The 16,153-nt window shown below is 43.0% G+C and overlaps 1 protein-coding gene across 3 annotated transcripts in view; it reads left to right on the top strand.

Annotated features, from left to right (window-relative positions):
- Positions 1 to 16,153, top strand: part of TPR (translocated promoter region, nuclear basket protein) — a 79,861-nt gene that overhangs the window by 50,792 nt on the left and 12,916 nt on the right. For 2 of the 3 annotated variants that reach the window (XM_030572670.1, XM_030572669.1), the window contains exons 35-42: positions 1,712 to 1,773; positions 6,279 to 6,487; positions 6,767 to 7,039; positions 10,946 to 11,094; positions 12,048 to 12,131; positions 13,370 to 13,570; positions 15,136 to 15,267; positions 15,774 to 15,864. In XM_030572670.1, coding sequence (XP_030428530.1) covers positions 1,712 to 1,773; positions 6,279 to 6,487; positions 6,767 to 7,039; positions 10,946 to 11,094; positions 12,048 to 12,131; positions 13,370 to 13,570; positions 15,136 to 15,267; positions 15,774 to 15,864 — 1,201 coding nt within the window. The remainder of the gene's footprint in view (positions 1 to 1,711; positions 1,774 to 6,278; positions 6,488 to 6,766; positions 7,040 to 10,945; positions 11,095 to 12,047; positions 12,132 to 13,369; positions 13,571 to 15,135; positions 15,268 to 15,773; positions 15,865 to 16,153) is intronic. The other variant, XM_030572671.1, reaches the window with a different exon arrangement.

Genomic DNA, 16,153 nt, shown 5'->3' with positions numbered 1-16,153 from the left:
TGGCGGCTATCTCCACCTTTCATCCGGGTGGGGATGGCCGCTCGGTTTTCTCTCACCCGACGGTGACTAGATTCCTGAAGGGGCTGGAACGTCTATACCCCAGCGTCCGACCCCCTGCCCCTACCTGGGATCTCAACCTGTTTCTGGCTCGGTTCATGGGGCCCCCCTTTGAGCCGTTAGCGACTTGCTCCCTGCTCTATCTTTCTTGGAAGACTGCCTTTCTAGTAGCCGTTACCTCAGCTAGACGGGTGTCAGAACTCTGGGCTCTCACGGTAGATCCCCCGTATACGGTCTTCCATAAAAATAAGGTGCAGCTGAGACCGCACCCTGCCTTTCTCCCCAAGGTGGTCTCAGCCTTTCACGTCAACCAGGAGATCTTCCTCCCCGTTTTTTTCCCGAAGCCTCATTCGTCACACAGGGAGCAACAATTCCACTCGCTTGATGGCCGTCGGGCTCTCGCGTTTTATGTGGACAGGACCAAACCGTTCCGCAAATCCCCCCAGCTTTTTGTGGCAGTAGCGGACCGCATTAAGGGGCTTCCCATTTCCTTGCAGAGGTTATCCTTGTGGGTAACGTCCTGTATCAGGACCTGCTATGACTTGGCTCACGTTCCTACGGGCCGTGTGACTGCGCACTCTACCAGGGTGCAGGCGTCGTCGCTGGCTTTCCTCGCCCGTGTGCCCATCCAGGAGATCTGTCGGGCAGCCACCTGGTCATCGGTCCACACCTTTGCTTCCTATTACATCCTGGTCCAACAGTCCAGAGATGACGCGGCCTTCGGCTCGGCAGTGCTCCATGCCGCGACTTCTCACTCCGACCCCACCGCCTAGGTAAGGCTTGGGATTCCCCTAACTGGAATGGATATGAGCAATCACTCGAAGAAGAAAAGACGGTTACTCACCTTTGTAACTGTTGTTCTTCGAGATGTGTTGCTCATATCCATTCCACACCCGCCCTCCTTCCCCACTGTCAGAGTAGCCGGCCAGAAGGAACTGAGGAGCGGGTGGGCCGGTAGGGGTATATATCAACTGCCATGGCGGCGCCACTCTAGGGGGCGATCTGCCAGCCCACTGGAGTTGCTAGGGTAAAAAGTTTCCGACGAACGTGCACGCGCGGCGCGCACACCTAACTGGAATGGATATGAGCAACACATCTCGAAGAACAACAGTTACAAAGGTGAGTAACCGTCTTTTCAGAGCATTAGACGTTAATAACAAAAAATTCATTCTGGTGGGATTCAAACTTTCTATTACTAACAAAAGCATATAATTGTTTTACCACCTAGGTTTCACCAGAGGAGCGTTCAAACAGTGCTCCTCTCATTGACTCTCTCTGCAGTCTTATTTGCACGTACAATATCACAGGACTCTGGTGCTAACATTTTGAGCTTGCATTCTGGTCCAACAGTAAATATAGTTCTTTCCAATAGAACAGAATTAATCAGTATTCTTTTTGGCTGACTAAAAAACAGCATTATCATGAGTATCCCATAAAATACTTGACTTGCTTGAGCAAGCTCAGAATATTTGAGAGTAAGCATGGTACTTCACCTGGTATTCTGCCAAATCCGTAGATGAAACAATTGTAATTAAAGAGATCTGTCTACTGAAGCAGTAATCAAAATATCATTTTTGGATTATTTTATAGAGCCTGCTGGCTTAATATTTGGCTATGGAATCATATAATTTACAGAAACACTTATGTCTAATAGGTTCCGGAACAGCAGAGACAGATCACACTCAAATCTACTCCAGCTTCAGGTGAAAGAGGAATGTAAGTTGTAGGTTCTTTTTTGTCCAGTTGCTATGTCTATATTTTTTGTTTTAAACTGTAGGAATGAATTACAATGAATTAAAGGCTTTTGCATTTAAAAAAATTTTAACAGCTTTTGGAAGTTACTGACTGCTTAATGCTAATACTAAGCTATGGACTAACTGAACTGTCTGCCTCCTGAGGCAAATCTAACCAGTTAAGTCATTTACTGCTAAACTGTCACATTTAGGTACACTGTGAACTTGAAATCTAGTCCATTTGAAAAATTATAAGCTATTTCAGATACTACGCCAGCCTGTGAAGATATATAATCTTTATGACTTGTGGCAAATTGCTGGCACTATTATGATGGGTCTTGCGCTTTCTCTTCTTTGTGGGGTGGGGGGGTTCAGTGCGCCATTTCTTGCCCGTAAATTGGAATATTAATTGCCCCACTAGTGTCCTAGAGGAGGGGAATGGAGAGGGAGGGACCTGGGCCCGCCCTCTACTCCAGGTCCCAGCCCAGGGGCCCTGAGGATAGTGGTGAACCACTTGAACTGACGGTTCCTTCCCCTGAGCTACTTCCCTCTCTTGCCCTTCAGCTTGTGGGGGGCTTCCTGCCCTCCCTCTGCACAAGCCAGGTGCCTCTTACCTAGGGTCTAGGACTTCTTAGCCCACCGCAGCACTTCTCCAAACTGTCCTCTGCTTCAGCACCCTATTCTTTCTGCTCCTACTCCCACACTGTCTGATTGAAGCATGAGTTTTTATCATGTGACTGACTGCAGGCGCTCTAATTGGCGTCAGGTGCTCTAGTTAATCTATAGCAAACTTTCTTTCCCTTACAGGGAATAAGGCTCCTTTGTAACCCTCTCCTGCTGCCCTCTGGCCATGCTGTATCACAGACTTTATAATCTGACTTTTCTGTTCTTGGAACAGTTTTGATCTTTAAAATTCTGATATCTCTTTAAAATGAAGTTCTGATCTTGAGAAGTGACTGTAACTATCACTGGCATCATTCTTATTCAGCAGATATTCTCTCTGTATTGAGCTGTATCAGTTGACTTCAGTGACATATAAGGCTGTGTCTACACTGCCACTTTCAGCACTAAAACTTTAGTTGTTCAGGGTTGTGAAAAAACATACCCCAGCGACAGAAGTTTTAGCACTGAAAAGCGCCAGTATAGACAGCGCTTTATCGCCTGGAGCCATGCAGATTTCCAGTTAATCACATCTATCAAGGCTATGGGGTTGTGCACTGGGCATAATTTGCCCTGCAGAATCTCTTCTAGTGGAGATATGGGAGAATGATAATTGTGAACAAAACTTTGAAGGTAGCTGTTGATTACAGAATCATAAGTATGTAGTGCTGGAAAGGACCTCGAGAGGTCATTAAGTCCAGCCCGCTGCACTAGGACAGGACCAGGTAAACCTAGACCATCCCTGACAGGTGTTTGTCCAACCTGATTTTGAGAACATCCAGTGATGGGGATTTACAACTTCACTTGGTAACCTCTTCTTAATTTAACTACCCTTGTAGTTTTTCCTAATATCTAACCTAAATCTCCCTTTCTGCAAATTAAGCCATTATATCTTGTCTCACCTTCAGTAGACATGGAGAACTAATCACCATCCTCTTTATAACAGCTGAAGACTGTTTATCATGCTCCCCTCCCCCTCCAGTTGTCTTTTCTCTAGACTTAAACCTACCCAGTTTTTTTAAACCTTTCCTCATAGGTCAGAATTTCTAAACATTTTATTTTTATTGTTAGAAGATAAGAACGGCTGTACTGGGTCAGACCAAAGGTCCATCTAGCCCAGTAACCTGTCTTCCAACAGTGGCCAATGCCAGGTTCCCCAGAGGGAATTAACAGAACAGGTAATTATCAAGTGATCCATCCCCTGTTACCTATTCCCAGCTTCTGGCAAACAGAGGTTTGAGACACCATCCCTGCCCATCCTGGCTAATAGCCACTGATGGATTTATCGTCAACGAACTTATCTAGTTCTTTTTTGAACCCTGTTATAGTCTTGGCCTTCACAACATCCTCTGGCAAGGAGTTCCACAGGTTGACTGTGTGTTGTGTGAAGGAATACTTCCTGCTGCCTGTTAATTTCATTTGGTGACCTTTGGTTCTTGTGTTATGAGAGGGAGTAAATAACACTTCCTTATTGACTTTCTCCACATCAGTCATGATTTTATAGACCTCTGTCATATCCCCCCTCTTAGTCATCTCTTTTCCAAGCTGAAAAGTCCAAGTCTTATTAACCTCTCCTCAGACGGAAGCTGTTCCATGCCCCTAATCAATTTTTTTGCCCTTTTCTGAACCTTTTCCAATTCCAGTATATTTTTTGAGAAGGGGTGACCACATCTGCATGCAGTATTCAAGATGTGGGCATACCATGGATTTATATAGAGACAATATGATATTTTGTCATCTTATCTATGCCTTTCTTAATGATTACCAACATTCTCTTAGCTTTTTTGACTGCCGCTACATGTTGAGTGGATGTTTTCAGAGAACTATCTGCAGCAATGCCAAGATCTCTCTCTCAAGTGCTAACAGCTAATTTAGACTCCATGATTTTATATGCATAGTTGGGATTATGTTTTCCAATGTACATTACTTTCATTTATCAACGTTGAATTTCATCTGCCATTTTGTTACCCCATCACCCAATTGTTGCTCTCCTCTGGTCTCTCTTCAGTTACTCACATCTTTTCTAAAATGTGGTGCCCAGAACGGGACACTACTCTATCTCAGGCTTAACCAATGCCGAGTAGAGCGGGACAGTTACTTACAATGTCTTACATACAGCACTCCTGTTAATACACCCCAGAATTATATAAGCCTTTTTTGCAACTGCAACCATTGTTGATTTTCAGTCTGTGATGCACTATAATTCCCAGATACTTTTCAACAGAACTGCCACCTAGCTAGTTAGTTCCCATTTTGTGTGTGTTTGACTTTTTTTCCTTCCTTAAGTGTGGTACTTTGCACTTGTCTTTATTGAATTTCATCTTGTTGATTTCAGTCCAATTCTCTAATTTTTCAAGGTTGGTTTTGAATTCTAATCCTTCTAACATTTTGTCCTTCTAATATTGAATAGGCCTGCAGGACCCCTGAAGATATGCCTTTCCAGCTTGAGTATAGTCTTTCAACCAGTTATGCTCTCGCCCTAAAGCAATTTCATATAGATTATATTTCCTGAGTTTGCTTATGAGAATGTTGTGGTAACTGTCTCAAAAACCTTATTTAAAATCAAGACACATCACTTCTGCTGGTTCCCCCAATTCACTAGGCCAGTAATCCTGTGAAAGAAAGAAATTAGGTTGGTTTGGCATGATTTGTTCTTGACAGATTCATGCTGTCTGTTCTTTATAACTCTCTCTTATCCCCTAAGTGCTTACAAATTGTTTAAGAATTTGTCCCAGTATCTTTCCAGGTACTGAAGTTAGGGTGTCTGGTCTATAATTCCCTGCGTCCTCTTTGTTCCCTTTTTTCAAAGATAAGTACTCTCCTTACCTTTCTCCAGTCCTTTGGGACCTCACCCATCCTCCTTGAGTTCTCCCGATAATAATTGCCAACAGTTCCAAGATGGCTTCAGCTAGTTCCTTAAGTATCCTAGGATGTATTTCTTTTGGCCCTGTTGAATACATCTAACTTATACACATTCTTTAACCTGATCTTTCCCTATTTTGGTTTGCATTCTTCCCTTCTTGTTGATAATATTAATTGTATTGAGTATCTGGTTACTACTCTTCTTTTTTAGTGAAGACTGAAGCAGAATAGACATTAAACACCTTAGCCTTCCAAATGTCATCTCTTACTTGGTCTCCTTCCCCACTAAGTAGAAGCCTACACTTTCATCTTTCTCTGTCTTTAAATGTATTTGAAGAGCTACTTCTTATTACCTTTTATGTCCCTTACTAGCTGTCACTTTTGTGCTTTAACCTTTCTGAATTTGTTCGTACTTGTTTGTGCTATTCTTTTGTACTCCTGAGCAATTTGTCCATGTTTTTACTTTTTGTAGGATTCCTTTTGGATTTTTCATGTCATTAAAGAGCTCCTAATGGAGACACTTCGGTGTCTTACTATTCTTCCTATCTTCCTTTGCATCAGGATAGTTTGCCATTCTGCCTTTAATGTTGTGTCCTCTAGAAGTTGCTAACTCTCCTGTATCCCTTAGATTTTCTTCCCATGGGACCCTGCCTTCCAGTTCTGTTAGTCATCTTTTTGAAGTCCACAGTTCTTATGCTGCTGCTCTCACTCCTTTCTTTCCATAGAATCATGAAATCTATCATTTCACAATCGCTTTCACCCATGTGGGCATCCCACCAAGTCTCCGTGATGCCAATTACATAATAATTTAGCTTAGATCATTGCATAGTACTAGTATCTGTTTTAAATGTTGTTGAAACATTTTTAAATCAACATTTGATATTTTGTTAGAAAACTGAATTTGAAACACTTGTAAGTCTGACTCTGATTTTGTTAGCACAAATAAAACCAGTGTCCTATTTCCAGTGCTAGCACTTCAGATCCACCAACTGCAAACATTAAGCCAACGCCTGTTGTGTCAACTCCAAGTAAAGTGACTGCTACTGCCATACCCGGGAGTAAATCTACTCCAAGAGCAAGCATCCGTCCAATGGTTACTCCTGCTACAGTTACAAATCCAACCACTACTCCAACAGCCACAGTTATGCCTACAACCCAGGTGGAAACCCAGGAAGGTAAGTGCTCTAAATAAAGGGCAACTGTCTAAATTAAAATAACCTTTAAAGGGCACCTTTACCTTGAAATCTAGTCAATTTCAGAGGTATTCTAACTGACCTTGAATCCCCTTGCTATTTTTTTTGTGCTTTTATGGTTTTTATACCTTTAAATCAGTTAACAGGCTGTACATGAGAAACATTAAATCTCTCTATCCACTGCTTTCTCAAATGAAAAGTAATGTGAACTGTACTAGATAATTATAAGCCAATTAAAATGTGCTACCATTTCCTTTCCAGCTATGCAGTCAGAAGGACCAGTAGAGCATGTTCCAGTCTTTGGAAGCACAAGTGGGTCTGTACGCTCTACCAGTCCTAATGTCCAGACATCTCTCTCTCAACCCATCTTAACTGTTCAGCAACAGACTCAAGCTACAGCTTTTGTGCAGCCCACTCAGCAAAGTCATCCTCAGATTGAGCCAGCGACTCAAGAGCCACCCCCCACCATTGTAGAGGTCGTACAGAGCTCACAGATAGAAAGGCCCTCCACTTCCACAGCAGTGTTTGGTACAGGTTGGTTTCATTCTCTAAAAAATATGCAGGGCCTAATCTCATGGTGTGTCCAAACCACTACAGAGCCTCATTGAATCAAGCCATAACGCATATAATAGCAGCTGACAGCTTCATGTACAAATTGTGGCGTAGGCTCTCAAAAAGACTGAGATCTGGCCTACCTTCTGGCACCTGCCAAAGTGTTACCTTTTAAAAAATGTGACCTAGCACACTTCTAAAAGGTATCCTAGATGAAACAAGAAATGAATGTTCGCATGTCTGTTCACAGAATCATAGAATATCAGAGTTGGAAGGGAACTCAGGAGGTCATCTTATCCAAGCCCCTGCTCAAAGCAGGACCAGTCCCCAACTAAATCATCCCAGCCAGGGCTTTGTCAAGCCTGACCTTAAAAATCTCTAAGGACGGAGATTCCACCACCTCCCTAGGTAACCCATTCCAGTGCTTCACCACCCTCCTAGTGAAATAGTTTTTCCTAACATCCAACCTAAACCTCCGCCACTGCAACTTGAGACCATTACTCCTTCTTCTGTCATCTGGTACCACTGAGAACAGTCTAGAGCCATCCTCTTTGAAACCCCCTTTCAGGTAGTTCCCCCCCTCATTCTTCTCTTCTGCAGATTAAACAATCCCAGTTCCCTCAGCCTCTCCTCATAAGTCATGTGTTCTAGCCCCCTAATCATTTTTGTTGCCCTTTGCTGGACCCTTTCCAATTTTTCCACATCCTTCTTATAGTGTGGAGCCCAAAACTGGACACAGTACTCCAGATGAGGCCTCAACAACGTCGAATAGAGGGGAATGATCATATCCCTCGATCTGCTGGCAGTGTCCCTAATTATACAGCCCAAAATGCTGTTAGCCTTCTTGGCAACAAGGGCACACTGTTGACTCATATCTAGGTTCTAGTCCATTGTAACTCATAGGTCCTTTTCTGCAGAACTGCTGCCTAACCGTTCGGTCCCTAGTCTGTAGCAGTGCATGGAATTCTTCTGTCCTAAGTGCAGAACTCTGCATTTGTGCTGGTGAACCTCATCAGGTTTCTTTTGGCCCAATCCCCTAATTTGTCTAGGTCCCTCTGTATCCTATCCCTACCCTCCAGCGTATCTACCACTCCTCCTAGTTTAGTGTTATCTGCAAACTTGCTGAGAGTGCAGTCCACGCCATCCTCCAGATCATTAATGAAGATATTGAACAAAACCGGCCCCAGGACTGACCCTTGGGGCACTCCACTTGATACCAGCTGCCAACTAGACATGGAGCCATTGATCACTACCCACTGAGCCCGACGATCTAGCCAGCTTTCTATCCACCTTATAATCCATTCATCCAGCCCATATTTCTTTAACTTGCCGGCAAGAATACTGTGGGAGACCGTATCAAAAGCTTTGCTAAAGTCAAGCAATAACACAGCCATTGCTTTCCCCTCATCCGCAGACCCAGTTATCTCCTCATAGAAGGCAATTAGGTTAGGCATGATTTGCCCTTGGTGAATCCATGCTGACTGTTCCTGATCACTTTCCTCTCTTCTAAGTGCTTCCGAATTGATTCCTTGAGGACCTGCTCCATGATTTTTCCAGGGACTGAGGTGAGGCTGACTGGCTTGTAGTTCCCCAGATCCTCCTCCTTCCCTTTTTAAAAGATAGGCACCACATTAGCTTTTTTCCAGTCATCCAGGACCTCCCCCGAGCACCATGAGTTTTCAAAGATAATGGCCAATGGCTCTACAATCATATCCACCAACTCCTTTAACACCCTCGGATGCAGCGCATCCGGCCCCATGGATTTGTGCTCATCCAGCTTTTCTAAATAGTCCCGAACCACTTCTTTCTCTGCAGAGGGCTGGTCACCTCCCCATGCTGTGCTGCCCAGTGCAGCAGTCTGCAAGCTGACCTTGTTTGTGAAGACAGAGGCAAAAAAGGCATTGAGTACATTAGCTTTTTCCACATCCTCTGTCACTAGGTTGCCTCCCTCATTCAGTAAGGGGTCTACACTTTCCTTTACTTTCTTCTTGTTGCTAATATATCTGAAGAAACCCTTCTTGTTACTCTTAACATCTCTTGCTAGCTGCAACTTCAAGTTTAATTTGGCCTTCCTGATTTCACTGATTGCATACCTGAGCAATGTTTGTATACTACTCCCTGGTCATTTGTCCAATCTTCCACTTCTTGTAAGCTTCTTTTTTGTGTTTAAGATCAGCAAGGATTTCACTGTTAAGCCAAGTTGGTCACCTGCCATATTTGCTATTTTTTCTACACATCAGGATGGTTTGTTCCTGCAACCTCAATAAAGATTCTTTAAAATACAGCCAGCTCTGCTGGACTCCTGTGCCCTTCATGTTGTTCTCCCAGGGGATCCTGTCCATCAGTTCCCTAAGGAAGTCAAAGTCTGCTTTTCTGAAGTCCAGAGTCCGTATTCTGCTGCTCTCCTTTCTTCCTTGTGTCAGTATCCTGAACTCGACCATCTCATGGTCACTGCCTCCCAGGTTCCCATCCACTTTTGCTTCCCCTGCTAATTCTTCCTGGTTTATGAGCAGCAAGTCAAGAAGAGCTCTGCCCCTAGTTGGTTCCTCCAGCACTTGCACCAGGAAATTGTCCCCTACACTTTCCAAAAACTTCCTGGATTGTCTGTGCACTGCTGTATTGCCCTCCCAGCAGATATCAGGGTGATTGAAGTCTCCCATGAGAACCAGGGCCTGCGATCTAGCAACTTCTGTTAGTTGCCAGAAGAAAGCCTCGTCCACCTCATCCCCCTGGTCTGGTGGTCCATAGCAGACTCCCACCACGACATCACCCTTGTTGCTCACACTTCTAAACTTAATCCAGAGAGACTCAGGTTTTTCTGCGGTTTCATACCAGAGCTCTGAGCAGTCATACTGCTCTCTGACATACAATGCAACTCCCCCACCTTTTCTGCCCTTCCTGAACAATTTATAGCCATCCATGACAGTACTCCAGTCATGTGAGTTATTCCACCAAGTCTCTGTTGTTCCAGTCACATCATAGTTCCTGGACTGTGCCAGGACTTCCAGTTCTCCCTGCTTGTTTCCCAGGCTTCTTGCATTTGTGTATAGGCACTTAAGATAACTCGCTGATCATCCCATTTTCTCAGTATGAGACAGGAGTCTTCCCCTCCTGCTCTCTCCTGCTTGTGCTTTCTCCCGGTATCCCATTTCCCCACTTACCTCCGGGCTTTGGTCTCCTTCCCCCGGTGAACCTAGTTTAAAGCCCTCCTCAAACTAGTGCTGGATGTTTAAATCTTGTTGCTACAGAAAAAAGCAGGATCTCCCCTCATTTGCCTCTCAATTTCCTCAATCTTGCTTTGGTATGAGGATTCAGAGTTTAATATACGGGTTTGGCTCTAAACTTTATAAATAACTACTGTAGGAAAGCAAACTAAATCAACTGAACTGAACATATATTCTGTGATTGTACCTGTACTTTCTTCAAACCTATCTAGGCCTTAGATGGCAATTTAAAAAAAAAAATTAGATCTTACTGCTGCTCTGAGCACCTGTCATTACAGATGCTTCTGTTATTTGCAAAATTTACCTCCAAAAGTACCCATTGTGACTATTTTTAATTGTCTTTGCTGCTGCCCACGGAAATGCTAGCAACCACGTTCTGTCAGGAACAAGGCTACTGAAAAACAAAAAAGCTGAAGCAAATCTGAATTCTGGTGGACTTTGAATAGGGGCCAGTTTCACAGCGGGGGGCCTGCAGCTTAGAAAGCTCTGCTGCCAACCCTAGTGTGTTCAATCCCAGGAGCGAGACACTCCTATCCAGTCCCAAGTGCCATGGTTAAGTATAGAACAAGAGAGAGTCTCTCAGAGAAAAACCTGAAATCATCTGGTTTTCTACCTTTTTGTGTGCCATAATGCTCTTGAAAATAACACCGAGGGCTCTTTCAAGTTTCAGCTACCCCAAGTTCTTCCTTGCCAAAGCGTCCACGAGAGGAGGAAGAGGATAGCACAGTAGAAAACGCGGAACAAATTTCAGAGGAAACAGTGGATATACCTCTTCCAAAGAAACTGAGAAGCGTGCAGAGAGTTGGACCTGAGGTTTGTAAGAATGGAAGATACTTCCAGTGAATAATATTGCCCTGCCTAGGATTTGAGATTGGAATAAGCTTTTGACAAGGATCCTGTTTCAAAAGCTTTTAAAAATCTGTTGCTGACAAAGTCAGTCACCTTTTGTGAAAAGATAATTGACAAACACTTTTCCAGTGGTTCTCAACCAGGGATCCGAGGGGACCAAGAGCAGGTTTCAGGGGGTCCAACAAGCAGGGCTGGCATTAGACTTGCTGGGGCCCAAGGCAGAAAGCCGAATCCCCATCACTTGGGGCTGAAGCTGAAGCCTGAGCAACAGCTTCATGGGGGCCCCAGGCAATTGCCCTGCTTGCTACTCCCTAACGCCGCCCCTGGCTTTTATATGCAGAAAACCAGTTTTTGTGACACGGGGCCGTGGAGTTTTTATAGCATGTGGGGCGGGGGGAAAGGGGAGCTCAGAAAGAAAAAGGTTGCAAACCCCTGCTCTATACCGTTAGAATAGCCTATATCTTGAACTTCCAAATAAAGCAAAAGTTACAGCATTCAATGGCAGGGGCTTTGTGTTAAAGAGTAGAATTTGAAATCCATGCAGTTGAGCTTAGCAGTATTTTGAATAGGCCTTGAAAGGAGCGAGGTGGGTATCAGGAAGGCAAGAGATGCAGAAATTGAAAATGAAGAATAAGGCCGTGGGCAAGAGTTTTAGCAGTGTGGATAGAGAGAAGGCCAGGTCTTTGAGTTATGGAGAAAGAAGCAGCAATATTTGGACATGGTCTGGATATTCAGATGTAGAGAGAAAATAGAATCTCATAAGACATTTATGAGGAGATGTCAGAAAAGCAGAAATATGAGATTGGATGGAGAGAGGCTAGTCAACAGTCACAAGGTAGATATTGGGCATTGATGTAGAAATGGTAGTGGTCTGTCTGACTGGCTCTCTTACAATGAAAAATACATGCTTTTTTTAGGAGGAAATCACAGCAGAAGAAAGCACTGATGGTGAGGTAGAAACTCAAATTTACAATCAAGATTCTCAAGACTCCATTGGAGAAGTAAGCAAAAAAAACCCCAAAATCTTAATTTTAATTGTAGCATGAACAGCCCTTCCCTGCAAATACCACTTTTGTATTTTAACAATTGCTGAAGTTAGCATCGTATATCAATCTCTAGTCACTATTAGAAAAGCATTCGTTGATGGTAGCATCTTTGTGAAATATCAGTCATAATTTAGAGATTTGTAATGGAAATCCGTTTGTATAGCTTATAACAATTTTTAGGGCTACAAGTTCCATTCAGTGTATATTTAATTTTGATTGTGATTTTTCACATACCTCCATAGACGGTATTTGGCATGTGTATATATAACTTCACATTTTCAAACAACTATATAAACATTAAGTACTGCCCCACTGAATTATGTAGTAATTTTACTTTTGGGGGAAAAATGAGACGTAGGGTTTAAAGGAGTCACAAAAGAGCCAGGATTGGAGTTTGAGAGTTCCAAATTCTTAAATTTCTTGCTTTGTTCCCAGAGACTACACTTCTTTTTTTCATTTTTTGGCTTTATGTTGCAGAAAGATTCTGTGACAAATAGTTGAGCATGTTTCAATCAGCAAGGAACTGGAGCGGGTCACAAAAGAGTATATGCAGTGAAGGCAATGTCAGTAGTTCTGTTCAGTACCTTAGACTTTCCTTTGTATTTATTTAGAGCCAGATTCCTTGTCATCTCACCACCAGTTTGGCATATGATTCTTTTGCATGTTGATGGTCTCCTCTAACAGAGCTGTTGTAATTGATTTGGCCAGTTCTCCTTTCCCCCAGCTGTATGTATATTAGGGTAAACCAGAGTACATGACACATATGCTGCCAGCGAGGCTCTATTTACATATCCTCTGGGCACTTCTCCTTATTCGGGCACGATGCCCAGATTGTCCCAGAACACATCAATACAAACATAATTGTCATCTTTGATAGGTGTGAATTCATGTAGTTGCATGGTTTGTGGACCCAGCAAAAAGCTACTGAGTGGACACAACAAGAATGTGGTTGTTGCAAGCAGTTGAGTGTCACAAGCTTTGTCACAACACAGCTGTAGTGTAGAGTGGACCCAGATCTGATCTAAGTTCTGAGCCACAAATGGTGACACAACTGCTTTTAGCAGCACTCACGGAGGGCTTTAAAAGTTAAATGGAACTGCAAATTGACTTAATCTCTCCTGTGGCAAACATTTTTAAAAACACATATATGAAGTATCACTTTTATTTTAGTAACTTTCTTTTATTTTTTAAAGGGGGTCACCCAGGGAGAGTATGCTCCCATGGAAGACAGTGAAGAAACCTCTCAGTCCCTCCCAATAGATCTTGGACCTCTTCAGTCCGATCAACAGAATACGTCATCGTCGCAGGATGGTCAGTCCAAGAGAGATGATGTAATTGTGATTGACAGCGATGACGAAGAGGATGATGAGGAAGAAAATGAAGGCGAGCAAGAAGTATGTCTGGCTTATTTGTAGTTTGTGATCTTCAATATCTTTGTGCAAATAAACTGCTCACCTACAGGTGGCTACTGAAAAGCAGTTAAAATTTTTTTTTTGTAAAGACGAACTTACAATTTACAACCTTCTATTGTTTAACAATAAACATAGAAAAGCATATGCACTCTTAGAAGTTCTGCGCATCCATTTACCTGGCCTGAGCAGAATTAAAACAGTACATTTTCTCATTGATGCAGGAAAAACTAAGCACACATTTCCTGTTAATAGGAATTCTGCACTTATTCATACAGCTGGACATTTAAATTTATTTACTCTACTCAGCTTCATTTTTGAATTGTTGTGAAATTGACTGAAGCGCTCGTTTATATAATGAATTGTCTCTGCTGGACAGGTTGTGGAAAGGTTTTCAGCACAGAAATAAGTTTGAAGTAACTTTTAAAAAAAATTCCTATCCTTAAGTGAAATCCTCAGTATTTCTTGCTTCATCAAAAAAAAAAAAAAAAAAATCAACAAACTCCCAGAATACAACACATGGACATTACCAAATACCTTGAGTTTTTCTGTTATTAATGTCACTTATTTATACAGATTAAACCTCTCTAGTCCGGCACTCTCGGGACCTGACTGGTGCCGTACCAGAGAATTTGCTGAACCACGGGAGGTTAGTGCAGAATGCCAGTGGGTCTCCATAGGCGTGGGAAGTGGGGGTTGGGGGGGGGGGGAAGAGAATGCTGCAGCACTCCCAGGCTTTGCACCCAGCGTGGCCCCCTGCCCGGGAGCCCCACTGCCTCCCGCAGTCCTGGCCATTTGCCTCCCGCCTGGGAGCTCTGATGCCAGCCCCAGGTCCCAGCCATCAGCCCTTTACCTGGGGTCCCAGCTGCCAACCCCAGTTCCTCCTCTTCCCTCCTGAAGCTTGAATGCCACGAATCAGTTGTTTGTGGCACGCCGGAAGCTCTGGGAGGGAGGAGGCAGAGATGGTAAGAACGGGGCCACTGGCGCACAAGAGGCACGGGGAGAGGGGGAGCTTTGCGCCAGTGGCCATACCACTGATTTTTCCCCATGGGTGCTCCAGCCCCGGAGCACCCACGAAGTCAACGCCTATGCCAAACCATGGACGTTGCCGGACCAGAGAGGTTCACCCTGAGACCCTAGTTAGGATCCCTGCCTTATTATGCCAGATCCTGTACCAACACATACAATGACACAGTGTGTAACCCAAGAAAACTAGCTTGAAGCAGGCATATTTTAATTAGTCACTGTATAAACTTTTCATGCATCTCTGTCACTGCACATTGCTCCAGGTGACAATCAAATTTTTCACTTGACCTACTACATTTGAAGTTTGTATATGCCTAAAAATGAATTTTGAACGTCTCTAGAAAAAGACTTTTAGAGAAGTTCATAGCACAGTACAAAATTATTTGGCCATTCTCTAAAATGGCAATAATGATACTAACCTCCTTTGTAAAGAGCTTTGAGATCTATAGATGAAAAGTACTGTATAAGAGCTAGATATTATCCTTCTGGGCTTTTCCTAAAACTGTGTTGTGCTACATTTGTAGGATTATGAAGATGAGGAAGAGGAGGATGAGGATGATGATGAAGATACAGGAATGGGGGATGAAGGTGATGATAGTAATGAAGGAACTGGGAGTGCTGATGGCAATGATGGATATGAAGCAGATGATGCTGAGGTAAGAGTAGCAACCTTTTGTAGGCATATGAGATCTCTTGAGGTATTTGTGATGTTACAGCTTGTTCCTGTTGTAATCCACATGTTGAGAAAGGAAAACCTTAATTTGAATTGATCCGAGTAAATTGGATTTTGTGGTTAGGTGATAAATATAGTTCATGTTGCAACTGGTGTTTTCTTGAGTAAAAAACTTTTCAATGTGTGGAAAGGTTGGATAATACAAAGTACAGGTCACAACGTAAGCTTTATAATACTAGAATATGGTAGCTGTGAAGCTAGCCAGGTGTAACTCTTAACAACAAATGTTTATTTGTTGAAACATATTGAACAAATGATATTTTGATAGGTTTTAAAACTTGTATAAATGTATACATGGTGGTTCTTTACTACTATTTACGATATATAAAATTTCTTAAGTTTTCATCTTTCCTATATGAGCTTTTTCTGTTCTTTCAATTATTGGCCTGGGTGACTTTTGCACTGAATCACTGTTTTATGTATTTTTAGGGTGCTGATGGTACAGATCCTTGTACAGAAACTGAAGAGAGCATGGGAGGTGGAGAAAGCAACCAGAGAGCAGCAGATTCTCAAAACAGTGGTACAATTAGTCTGTGCTATCTCTAAAGTCTCTGGTTTTGAGGGGGGACGTGTGCAAACCTTTTGAGCTCTTTCTGTTAAAACATGTATTTTTGAATTTGAGGTGGAAAAGAGAGATTTACTGAAGCACACTTTGGGGTGTGCTGCAGTAAAATTCTATAAGCTAACTAGCTCTGGGTGTATTCAATATTTGTATGGAAAACATTACTTGCAGAAAGAGCTGTTGATGATTCAGCAGATGATCCTCTTCCCTCTGAGTCATTGGTGAATAGTTGCCTATCATGGTGGTA

Source organism: Gopherus evgoodei, chromosome 8 (genome assembly GCF_007399415.2).
Source record: "Gopherus evgoodei ecotype Sinaloan lineage chromosome 8, rGopEvg1_v1.p, whole genome shotgun sequence".
In the NCBI taxonomy this organism is placed as follows: domain Eukaryota; kingdom Metazoa; phylum Chordata; order Testudines; family Testudinidae; genus Gopherus; species Gopherus evgoodei.
Note: the sequence above shows the minus strand (reverse complement) of the source record. Positions and strands in the feature narration are given on the sequence as shown.